The 12407-nt window shown below is 39.7% G+C and overlaps 1 protein-coding gene across 1 annotated transcript in view; it reads left to right on the forward strand.

Moving 5' to 3' along the window:
* Positions 1 to 12407, forward strand: part of TMEM144 (transmembrane protein 144) — a 62705-nt gene that overhangs the window by 33838 nt on the left and 16460 nt on the right. Inside the window, exons 8-11 of the mRNA XM_025385995.1 lie at positions 4675 to 4756; positions 7245 to 7312; positions 9326 to 9444; positions 12124 to 12243. Of these exons, the coding sequence (XP_025241780.1) occupies positions 4675 to 4756; positions 7245 to 7312; positions 9326 to 9444; positions 12124 to 12243 (389 nt within the window). The remainder of the gene's footprint in view (positions 1 to 4674; positions 4757 to 7244; positions 7313 to 9325; positions 9445 to 12123; positions 12244 to 12407) is intronic.

Consider the following 12407-nt stretch of genomic DNA (forward strand, 5'->3'; position numbering starts at 1 on the left):
CAGAGTCCCCCGCAGGGATGTTCCACAGGGCAGGCTTAAGCCACCTAAGGAGCTGCCTCCACCTTTTGCCAATCACCTCGCCTCCCGGTCAGGGAACCAAAAAATGTAGCAGGAGGAGCTGCAGACAAAACTCCTCAGACACCAAGTTAAAGAAGGAAGTGGTTATTCAGCCGGGGGCATCAGGCAAGACTCCTGTCTTAAGAGCTGAGCTCCCCAAGTGCACAATTCCTGTCCCTTTGACGGGCTCACGACTCTAAGGGGGTCCGCGTGAGAGGGTCATGATCGATTGGGCAAGCAGGGAGTGTGTGACTGGGGGCTGCAGGCACCAGTAATCAGAACAAAACAGAACAGGACAGGGATTTTTTACAATGCCTTTCCATACAATGTCTGGAATCTATAGACAACATAACCAGTTAGGCTGGGGGTCGATCTTTAACTGCCAGGCTTAGGTCAGGCAGGCCCAGGCCTGGTTTCAGGTCTGGTTCCTTGGTTTCGGGTCTGGTTCCTAGGCGCCGGGCTACTGCCTTTAGCTTTGCTCCTCTTTCCTTTTCTGAGTATAAATCAATATAAAACAATATGAGAGGGCCTGTCTCTCTTCTCTCAAGGTCACTCATCTGTAGGGCTGCTGTGGTTTGCTGGGGGGTTCACTTCATGCCCCGTTCATCTGGTTCGCTCCCGCGCTTAGAGGTGTCACTGGAGGAGGCTGAAGAACAGCAAAGATGGGTGCCGTCTCCTTCATCTGGGATCTCTGACCCGAAGGGGCACCAACCCGATGCCAGTAGGATCATTCCTATATAGGGTGTCTGACAACCCCTGTCAGAGGATTTCACCCAGTTGGGTGGCATGGGGAACAGGATCCATTTACGGAAGCGCTTTGACTGTCCTTTTTGGAGGGGGTGAGCTTCGCTGGGGGGAAACCCACTCATCTGGTCTATGCAGATTCCTCAGAACTACTGGAGGGAAGGCTAACTCTGCTGGTCCGCAGAGACTGTGGCCAACCCTTCCCCTAAGGGAGGCCCAGGGAGGCTCGGGTTCTGTTCCTGAGCCTCGGGTTAGAGTTGTTGGAGTTCCTGCAGGGAGGCCCCGTCCAGTGAGAAAGGATGGGTCAGGGTGAGGCCTGAACAGGTGCTCTGGCCACAGTCTGCCACAGCCAGTGTACTGGGCTTTGGGGAACACTTCTTGGGGACCAAGCTCTCCAGCCTCCCTGGCTACAGCAGTGAAAAAGCATGGCCTGGAGCTATAGAGCTGGATGCTACCCTTCCCCCACCCAGGGAGCTTAGTGTGTTAGACAGTAATGAGTCCCAGTGCTGGCTGCTTCCCCAAGGAGCTCAGTTGGTTTAAGCAGCAGGTAGCTGCAGCTGTGATACTGGTCACCTCTCCCTTCAGGAGCTCAGCAGGCTTAGGCAGATTCCAGCAGAGAGGCTGTTGAGAATCCGCATGGCTCCAGTGTTGGGACCCTAGGCCCCAGTGGCGTAGGTTTGCAAGTAGGATCTTCCAATCTGTGGGCTGCACAGTTCCATGGAAAAGCATGGTTTCCCCAGCTGGGTAGCATGCTCACTCACCAATTCCTTGGCTGCGGGGTGGGGGCCCTGCAGCCCTGTGTGGCTCTCAGGTGGGCCACTAGACCACACTGCTTTTCCTTCCTGACCGTTATTACGTCAGCCACCTAGTCAGTTCTGATGAGAGAATCTGGATACCTTGGTTGCCAGTGAAGGATTCACACACTGATTATCATTCTTTTTGATGTGACCCTCTGATTGCTGCTGTTGCTAGTTGGCCATCTTGGTCCCACCTACCCTATCTGTGGCTTTCAAGTATTTTCTAACATATCATTCTGTATTGTTTATTAGAAAAATGCACAGGTCTATACAGAGTAGAGGATTTTCATTGTATAATTTTGAGAACAAAATGCCAGTTAATGTATAATATTAACCTTACAAATATATATATATATAATATGCACGCACAGAAATACACACATATTTACACAAATATATGTGTGCAAATATATATATATATATATAGAATACGTATAAAACACACACATATATAACTCATTTAAATATACTGATATAATTAGGCTTTATGCATTCAATTTTACTACGTGTTAAATATCTTGAGGACCCTGAAGGAGATATGTGGTTTCCACTGTAGGACTGGAAAGGCGTGATACCTTTCTTCCCTATCACAAAGGTCATGGCTGACACTCCTATAACAAAAGACAGGTTGATGAGACAAAAACATAACAAAATTTAATCAAAGTTCTGCATGACATGGGAACCTGAAGACCCAAAGACGCAGGGAAAAAAACATCTGTTTTTCTGCTTAGATGTGAAGATTTGACAGCCATGTAGAAATGTAATTACACAAAGGGTGTGATCTAATGGTAACAGACTGAGGGGAGAAACACAGCGAAACCTGCCTGTTCAGATTCTTCTTGGTCTCTTTGTGTAGTATTTCTTCCTCCTTGATAGGCAGCAGGACCCCTCTGGAATGAGAGTCTTATGATCTAGACAAGGTAGGTCAGAGAATTTCTGTATAGCCAGCTCCTACACAGAAAGTGGAAGGTTGGGAGTTGTTAGAGTAACTGATCTAGGTTTCATGGCCGGCTTTGAGAAAGAGGGATTCTAGTGTCCATGACTTATCTTGGAGAAGAGGAATTCTAATTTCTGTGGTCTGCTTTGTGGGAGAAAGGTGAGTGGAAGCCATCAAGGCGCGAGGAAGTCAGAGAGAGACTTGCCTTCTGAGGTTGCTTCTAAGGCCTTCCAATCTCCTATAGTTCAAAGCACTCAGCATGCCAAAGTGCCGTAATTTGGGGTATCATTTTTGGACCCCAACACTGGCTTCTGTTGAATTAGAAAATCTTTAGAGAAAAAAGATTACATTGTGGCAAATGGTCTAGATTGTGTGGTAACTATTCTTAGTGTTGTGGGGATTCAAAAAGGAAGATTCAGTGAGGACTGGCCCAAGGGAGTTTTTTTTTTTTTAAACCACATTCAACACTTCAACTCTTGTTTAGTTTGGATAGGACACAGAGTATGTAGGGTGTCCAGCTAGGGAAGAAAGAGAAGCAGGTGCAAGTCATTGTGAAAAATTGGGGAGGGGGTTGGTAGAGAGCTTGGAGCAGGCAGTGGTCAGGCATAGAAGCCCATACGAGAATTTATGTTGAGATACGTTGAGTGGAACATAATGCAGAGAGCCATAAAAATCAAAAAGGAAAGTTAAATCTCATATGGAAAGGAATAGGAAACTATTCATGTTTTAAAGCAAGTAGGAGATTGAACAAAGAAACCTAACTAGAACATTTTAATTTTTACACAAAAGATAGCACATGATAGACACTCTTCTGTACCGAGCTACCTACCCTATTTCAGTGTCATATATGCTTTGAAAGCTTATTTTGTTTGAAATGTTGAACCATGCAAATGTATTTTAAAAGTATTTCAAAAGAGATGTTAAAAGTATCCCAACGTTGTTCATCTTCTCAAGTTAATTTAATCTTTTGACGCATTTTAACAAATTTGCAAGGCTTAAAAGCCAAGAGTAAGTGAGGCATTTGTTTCAAAGATACAGGACATCAATAGCATATTATGAGAGAGATGTTAAAGGGAAAAATGTCACTAGACTTAAATGTATGTTTTTATCTCTTAAACTATATCCTGGAGATCTTTCCATATCAGAGCATAGATATCATCATCATTCCATTTTTACAGCTGCATAGTATTCCATTGTATGACCATGTAGGCCACCTCACCTGAGTTTGCGTGTACCTGTGTGAGTGGTCCTGGGGCAGGATTGGTAAGGTGAAGAGTGGACACACTGGTGGCCTCAGTAGATCACCCCAGATTCTCCTCTGTGGGAGTCATACAGTTCTGCACTTCTACCAGCAGTATCTAAGAGTATCTGTCCCCTAGCGTTTGTCCAACTGAGGATGTTCAACTTTTGAAGTTGGTCAATATAATAGCTAAGAAATATTATTTCAATGTAGTTTTCTTTCTTTTTTCTTTTTTTTTTTTTTTACTTTTTGGTGTTTTTTTATATTATTATTATACTTTAAGTTCTAGGGTACATGTGCATAACGTGCAGGTTTGTTACATATGTATACTTGTGCCATGTTGCTGTGCTGCACCCATCAACTCGTCAGCACCCATCAACTCGTCATTTACATCAGGTATAACTCCCAGTGCAATCCCTCCCCCCTCCCCCCTCCCCATGATAGGCCCCGGTGTATGATGTTCCCCTTCCCGAGTCCAAGTGATCTCATTGTTCAGTTCCCACCTATGAGTGAGAACATGCGGTGTTTGGTTTTCTGTTCTTGCGATAGTTTGCTGAGAATGATGGTTTCCAGCTGCATCCATGTCCCTACAAAGGACACAATGTAGTTTTCATTTGCGTTTCTTTTACAATGTGATTTCAAAGTTAAGGGAAAGATCTGATGTGGAAGGAAAGCTTATGAGTTTAGCCTTTAGCCCGTTGTAATTAAGGAAAATGAGAAACATCTGAGAGAATAGGCGTTCTGGCAAAACAGCAGGACCACTGAAGGGGCAATTTGAAAGTAATCATTGTATCATTAGGATCCGATTATTTAAGATGTGTGTTTTTTTCTTAAAAATCAAGCAGCTTGATATAAACCAGTATTATGACAAATATCACTAAACTTTATTTTCCTTGCAGTGCTTTCATATTTTTGTTCATCAAAAGTGAAATACCAAATAACACGTGTTCCGTGGATACCACTCCATTAATAACAGAGCCTGTGAGTATAGTATGAGAGACAACTTGATTTGAAACATAAAATTAAGATAAATGGAAAATACATAAATTTTAAACACAGATGAAAAAGTGGTATTTTCTCATCACTCCTGGCTATGTAAAATATCTAAGCTTATTTATTGTGGCTAGGTCTATGTAGCAATCAATCAGTATTTCCACAGTTGAGCGTCTCAGCTAGCACACAGGTTTATTTATTTTGATTAACAGATCTCTACTAGGTGATATATATATATATATCTCCCCATGTTTTGTAATAATTTAAAGATTCATACAATAGAGGAACCCTAAATACTGCAGAGGAATGTGAAAGTAACTTTAGAAAGGAGGAGGAAGGAGGTTTGGAAGTTGGTCCAGGGCAGAATAGAGCATAGGAAGCCCATGAAAGGTAAGTGAAGTCGTATGAGAGTAGGAATTGGTATCCCATTCCACCCAAAGTGAAAAACAGAAAATATGATAGGAGTCACTGTTTTGACCTTGAAGAATCTAAATTAGTCTGGAATAGTAAATCTGAGTGAAATAGGAGCAACTTTTTAAAGGGACCTGATAAAGCACAAGTGTCAGCAGCTGCATATACAAAAGTGACTTCAGGGCAAAGCCCCATTGCCATGAACCCAGGCCCTAATCCTTCTCATCTCAAGAAATCTCTCCTGTCTGCCCTGGGCCAGTGCTATCCAGCTGCCCTCTGAATCCAGCGCTTCTCACCCCCAATGGGGTATTGCCCCTTCACAAGGTGCTTATCTTCAAAATTAATCTTTTCTCCTTTCCTTCTTCCCCTATCAAAACTTTTATCAACTAAAGCCTTAGTTAAATTGATGCTAAAGTTGAATAGTAATTAGCTTAAGTATAAAGAGAAGAGGCTTATTAATCCACAGGCATCTCTAATCAGGGAAATGTTTCAGGGAGAAGGGAGGATTTGGCTTTGGGAAAGGGTTCCTTGCCTGCTTCAGGGATCCAGACACCTCCTGCCCAACTATCCTCCAAAACAATGGAAGAAAATAATAAAACAAATGCATTTTGGTAAAAGATACACGGTAGGTTAACTGCCTGAGATTTTTCTAGGCAATAAGTTTAAAGATCCATAAACAGCATGATTGATGGGTACGCAAACACGTATCATGAGCTCCTTACGGTGAAAGAAACCGTTATTGCCAAAGGAAAACTTGACTTAGCACATAACAAAGAATTCAAACCTACTTTCTTGTCTCTTACAAAAACAGTAAGAGTATATTATCAAGAATACTTCAGCTGGCCAGGCGTGGTGGCTTATGCCCATAATCCCAGCACTGTGGGAGGCCAAGGTGGGCAGATCACCTGAGGTCAGGAGTTCAAGACCAGCCTGTCCAACATGGTGAAACTCTATCTCTACTAAAAATACAAAAAAAAAAAAAAAAAAAAAAAAAAAAAAAAAAGAGCTGGGTGTGGTGGCATACACCTGTAATCCCAGCTACTTGAGAGGCTGAGGCAGGAGAATCACTTGAACCTGAAAGAAGGAGGTTGCAGTGAGTCAAGATCACACCACCGCACTCCAGCCTGGGCAACAGGAGTGAAACTCCATCTCAAAAAAAAAAAAGAAAAGAAAAGAAAAAAAGAACACTTAAGCTAAGAGGCAGTATTATAATATACTCCCCTTATCCACAGGGGATATGTTCCAAGACACCCAAGGAATGCCTGAAACCACAGATAGTACCAAACCCTATACATACTATTTCTTTGTATCTGATCACTAAGACAGCTACTAAGTGACTGGGGGGCAGGCAGTGTATACAGTATGGATAGGCTGGACATAGGACTCCTTCACATTCCAGGTGAGATGGAGAGGGACGATGCAGGGTTTCATCACACTATTCAGAACAGTGTGCAATTGAAAACTTACGAAATATTCATTTCCAGAATTTTTCATTTAATATCTTTGGACTACTGTTGACAGCGGGTAACTGAAACCACAGAAAGCGAAACTACAGATAAGGGAGGGATACTGTAATTCCATAGTAGAAATATGAATTTGCTCATAATTTTTCCTGACTTAGAATATCAGCCTCATATTGAAACATGGCTTGGAATATTTTATTAACTAATTAGGTAAAAAAAAATCAGTATAAGAAATGCTCATTGATCTTAAGCGTTCCATAGGAGGACAGTCTAATTTCCTTACAGATTATACAGACCATTAAAATATGCAAATGAAACATGAGTGAATAAGTTTTATTAGTTTTTATAGGTGTATCACAACAGTCACATATTAAATGTGAGAATTTGAAATGGAGGATTTGCCAACTGCCAAGTCATCCTAAATGAAAGAGGAAAGAATTATAAATAGTTGAGTTTAGAGATATCAGAATACATAGGTGACATGTGTATTATATTTTAAAGCATGTTTGAAAGAGAAGAGAAAAACACTAGAAATATTATTACCAGTGTGATTATCAATTGAATGCTCTTTTTGTTGTAATTTGGGTCAATGTTTTCCATAGGTGATCAACAAAACTCAAGACCCCTGTTCCTGGGTGGATAAACTTTCTACAGTACACCACCGCATAGTGTAAGGAGAAGTTACTTCTTTGCTCTATTATTCTGCTTCATATTTGGTTAAAGCAGTGATTACCAGCATGAAGTAATGTTCATCTCAGTTCAAGAAGAAAATAGTAATGCAAGCTTTGACTTCTATCTCCATGCGACGAGGTTTTGTTTGTCCCCTGCTGAATTTTAGGTACAGATGCCCTTGAGCTCAACTGCTTTGAGTAATTACTAAATCATTGCATTTCTCTCCAAATGATAAGTAGATAATAAAAGCAACCTAATTTTGCATGACTTGTGTAGCTAAAGTAAAAGAAGTAGTATTGTGACCAACCCGCTCTCAGCAGTCACAGTCAGATTAGGCAATAAGCTTGTCTAGCACTGCACCACCCGGGATGTCCACCCTGCTCTGGGAATCCCCACACTCCTGTATTTAGACAGTTACATAATTCCAGACATTCATTGTCAAACATAGTGGAATATTCTGTGTCCGTGTGAGTCCTACTCCCCCTATCTCCATAAGGACTCAGAGAGTTGGTCTCAACATCAGCCCCTCTACTTTATAGTGTGTGTGTGTGTGTTTTTTTTTTTTTTGGGTCATTGTTCTGTTTTGGTTTTTGGACTTCCAAATAAATATGAAAATACACACTAGTCTATAGCTTGCATTTTACATTTGATGGCTGCTTTAAACTTCATGTGGTGGCACCTTTTGACTCAAGAATAGAAAACCTTCTTTTTGATAGTGTATATACTATTTTTACAGGGGGAAAGAGCAGCACCTGACACATAGTAGATAATACATATTTGAATAATTTGAATGAATGAAAGAGTAACCACCTTTGGAAGAAATAAATATGTTGCTGGTTTTGCATCAGAATAAAACCAATCTTTAAAACAAAAAATTTTTTCAAATTTTTTTCACAAAGCCTCCCCTTCATTAAGATATTTGTTAAGAAAAATATTGTTAGTTGTCTTGTAATTAGCTAGGCCTAAAGTCTTCTCTGTGTTTGGGATGCTCCACGGCTATGAAGTCTAGACCTCACGTGACACAAGGATTTCCACTATGAGTAGAACATGTTGCCAAGGTGGTCTTGTGAGTTTGTACAGGCTCATATTACTTATAGTACTGTTTAAATTGACTAAGTTAGTTTTTAAGCTTTGGAGGGAATTGTTTTTGCCTACAACTGTTTTCTGGTTTGGAGGGTTTTTTGTGTGAATTTTTTTTTTTTTTTTTAGAGACAAGGTCTCACTCTGTCGTCTGGGCTGGAGTGCAGTGGCAAAGTGCTGGGATTACAGGCGAAAGCCACCACGCCTGGCCTGTTTTCTGTCTTCTGTCATCGTCCTTTGTGTTAAATTCAAGGAACTGTTCCAAAATATGAATCACCTCCCCCTACAATCATTGGAAATGCTTGCTTCATGCAGATACGGCCCAATTCTAACTCCAGTGCTGAAAATGAAACATTTTCTTTTTATAAAAAGGAATGTTTTGTCTGAAATACCCAGATTATTTAATTAAATCGGCACTTCCTCTTGACCATGGCATTGTCAACTAAGGCATAGGCAAGTTCATGGATTTCAATAGCTGTTTTCAACAAACATGCATTTAGTACTTAGTCTGTCCTAGTTCTGTGCTGGATAGTATGGCCTGTTAAAATTTTTAAAAAAGCATAAAGCATGGTGTCAGTATATAGATATCTCAATTTAATTAGAGTGCCAAGTTTATTTATGTAGATCGTACAATATAACTGTAGCAATATTCTCATCCATGTAATAACAATTTATAATCCATTTTAATTTCTATAAATCATGTACTTCTAAAATTAGACACTGGTGGACTAAAGCTGTCCTCCTAGTCCTGATGCCACTTTAATAGTGCAGGGTATTTCTGTGACTTCTGTCAGTCACAGAGCTTGAGATAAATGGGTGCTTTTTGCCTGTTTGTGATTTGCCTTTTGAAGCATGTTTATGATTCCGTTTGTGCGTTCGTGAGAAATATTGCTTTGGGCCAAGATTAATAGTGATTTGTTTGTTTTGTAAGGGGCTGCAGTCTTGCAGTGATATCTGGAGTACTCTATGGATCTACATTTGTGCCAATCATCTATATCAAGGACCACAGCAAAAGAAATGATAGTATATATGCAGGGGCAAGCCAATATGGTGAGAATAAAAAGTTATCTTACTTTATTAATATATATTTGTATGAATATAAAAAGAATTGTGATAATAGTAAATATTGATGGGTCGATTCGATCTTTCTTTGTCATTGTAAGTGATGAATTAGAAAGGCACTGAAGACCAAAAATAATAAAGGATTGAGTATTTTCATATGATCTTTAACATACAAATGCAACCAACTTTAGTCAGGACTCTTTTCAACTACTTGGATCTTAACACATGGCTTCTGACTTTCCAGTAAGATTTGGAAATTATGTTTCAGTTAGATGATCTCTGGGAAAATATGTACACTTCTGCTCTTTTAAAAAGGCTAAAGTATAGTGCATAGTACTTTAAAATCAGGTAAAGGTTAATGTATAGCCTATATGGTCAGAGGATATTATTTTTCAAGCACAAAGTCGTGCACTGGAAGGCCCAGCGTAATGTTTCCTGTTAATCTCTGAGTTTCCATTGATAGAATTAATCTCCAGGAGTAAACTCAATACTATATGCAATAGCCTTGTACAGGTTCAAAAGGAGATGAATGAGTGTTTACTTTGGGGATCCTCTGATTATGTTGCAGCATGACTTACACCCATGAAATGATAAGAGAATAAGATTATTCATAAAGTTCTAAATCAGATGGCACAGAAAATTAATGTGACCTCTGTTCAGATAAAGGAGAATTTGGAGGGCAAAATTCATGGGGGAATAATTATTAAAGAAGTTCAGATTTGAACTCAACTTTAACAGAAAAGATAGACTGAGTAGATGCCATAGTTTCCATCTTCCTTTTTGTAGTTATCTCCATGTATATCATTCAAACCTTTTATTGATTTCTTTCTCTTGTTAAAATTTTACACAAATCCTTTTTTGCATTTTTACAAAAAGATAAAAACTAACAAAAATAGAATAACATAGGACAAATTAAAATAAGGTCTCACTAAAGAAAGAAAAACAAGAGTGGGTGTATAAAAGGAACCAGAAATGAGTCTAAAATCCTTGTACTATATTTGCATACTTGCTAGAAAGGAGGCGTAAATTTGGCTCTTAGAGTCCTTGTAGGCACAAGGGAAATCAGATCAGCCTCATGATTCAATGAGCACAAGATAAAAAAAAACTAATTGTTCAGGAGCACAGATGTTCTTGGTACAGGGACATAATAAACAATGTCCTCAACAATCTCTACACAAAGAGAACAATGGCTTCTTAGGGGTCTTGCTTGTGACAACTCTGAATGTAATGTGATGGGGACACTTTATCCCAGTTTATTCAAAAAAAATTAGGGGGGATTATTTTTTATTTCATTTATTTAACAACATATATGTAGTATGTGGTCTGTCCTAAGTATTTTATAAATACTCGGTTAATTCTCATAGCAACTAATACCCTTATTATCTTAGTTTTACAATGGAGAAAATTAAGACAGAGACATGAGATGATTTGTCCAAGCCCCAAAGTTAGTGAGTATTGAAATGAGGATTTGTACCCAGATGGCCCATGCTTTTAATAATTGTATTTTGCTTTCCTTTGTGGTGGTCCGTATACAGATGTATTGCCCTTACATGATCCAGAAGTAGGATTTAAGACTTAGAGCAACAGACAAACTCCCTGTCTGTTAAGCTTTACTTCCTAAACATGGCCACTCATCTTTGTCAAAATTTTAGGGGACAGAAACATTGAGTCCAACATGGCTTTCCCAGCCAAGAACCTGTAGTGCACCCATCTGTGTGGCCACAGTCCCATCTGCTTAAACAGTCAGTGGAGTTGGAATTTTTCCGAGATTGGGCTACCATCATGTGATATTAACTCCCTCATGTACTTAGGTTTATAATCAACAATTGAATAAAACCCTGTCTGGATTAACTTCCTGAATAGCCTTCTGTACAGCTGTCATCTGCAACAGAGATGCTGGTCTCCAGATTGATCAATGGATCCTATAAAATTAGCACCCCCAGTTTTTTTCATTCACATCCTCACTGTGGTCAACCTGAGGATTTGCTATAATTTCTATTGTCATTAGTAAAATTAGGCCTGAATGCCTATTTTAAAAGGGAGGTATTAACATCATAGTTACATAATTCATTGTTTCTTATTTAGCTTTACCAGATGATCATAAAAACTAGCCTTTAGTTTTGATTATAGGAACAAATTTACTACTTAATGTATCTAGATTTTAAATATATTAATTAAAATTCTATATGAACAGCATGTAGAAAACTAAGATGAGTAAATATAATTAATGGTTTTTTGGGGGGGGTTTTTTTGGTTGTTTTTTTTTTTTTTTGAGACAGAGCCTTGCTCTGTCACCCAGGCTGGAGTGCAGTGGCATGATCTCCCCTCACTGCAAGCTCCACCTCCTGGGTTTACACCATTCTTCTGCCTCAGCCTCCCGAGTAGCTGGGACTACAGGCTCCCACCACCACACAAGGCTAATTTTTTGTGTTTTTAGTAGAGGTGGGGTTTCACCGAGTTAACCAGGATGGTCTTGATCTCCTGACCTCATGATCTGCACACCTCAGCCTCCCAAAGGGCTAGGATTACAGGTGTGAGCCACTGCGCCCAGCCTGATTAATGGTTTCTTTACCTTTAAGGTTAATTTTGGTGAGTTTATTTTCAGAAATCTAAATATATCTGGAATGATGAAAATGGTGTTTGAGAGGTTTTAATCTCTATTTTCAGATTTAGACTATGTTTTTGCACACTTCAGTGGCATCTTTCTTACAAGTTCTGTCTACTTTCTGGCCTACTGCATAGCCATGAAAAATAGTCCTAAACTATATCCTGAAGCAGTGCTACCAGGTAAGAATATGTACTACAGATCTTACTATGTGAAAGTATCATCTACAACTCATTTAACTTGAATACGTTTCTTCTGGAAACAAAGCCATCCTCTGTGTGTATGTGTGGTGTGTGTGTGTGTGTGTGTGTGTGTGTGTGTGTGTGTGTTCATTCCCCCTAATTAC

This window comes from Theropithecus gelada, chromosome 5, assembly GCF_003255815.1.
Source record: "Theropithecus gelada isolate Dixy chromosome 5, Tgel_1.0, whole genome shotgun sequence".
NCBI classification, from domain to species: Eukaryota; Metazoa; Chordata; class Mammalia; order Primates; family Cercopithecidae; genus Theropithecus; species Theropithecus gelada.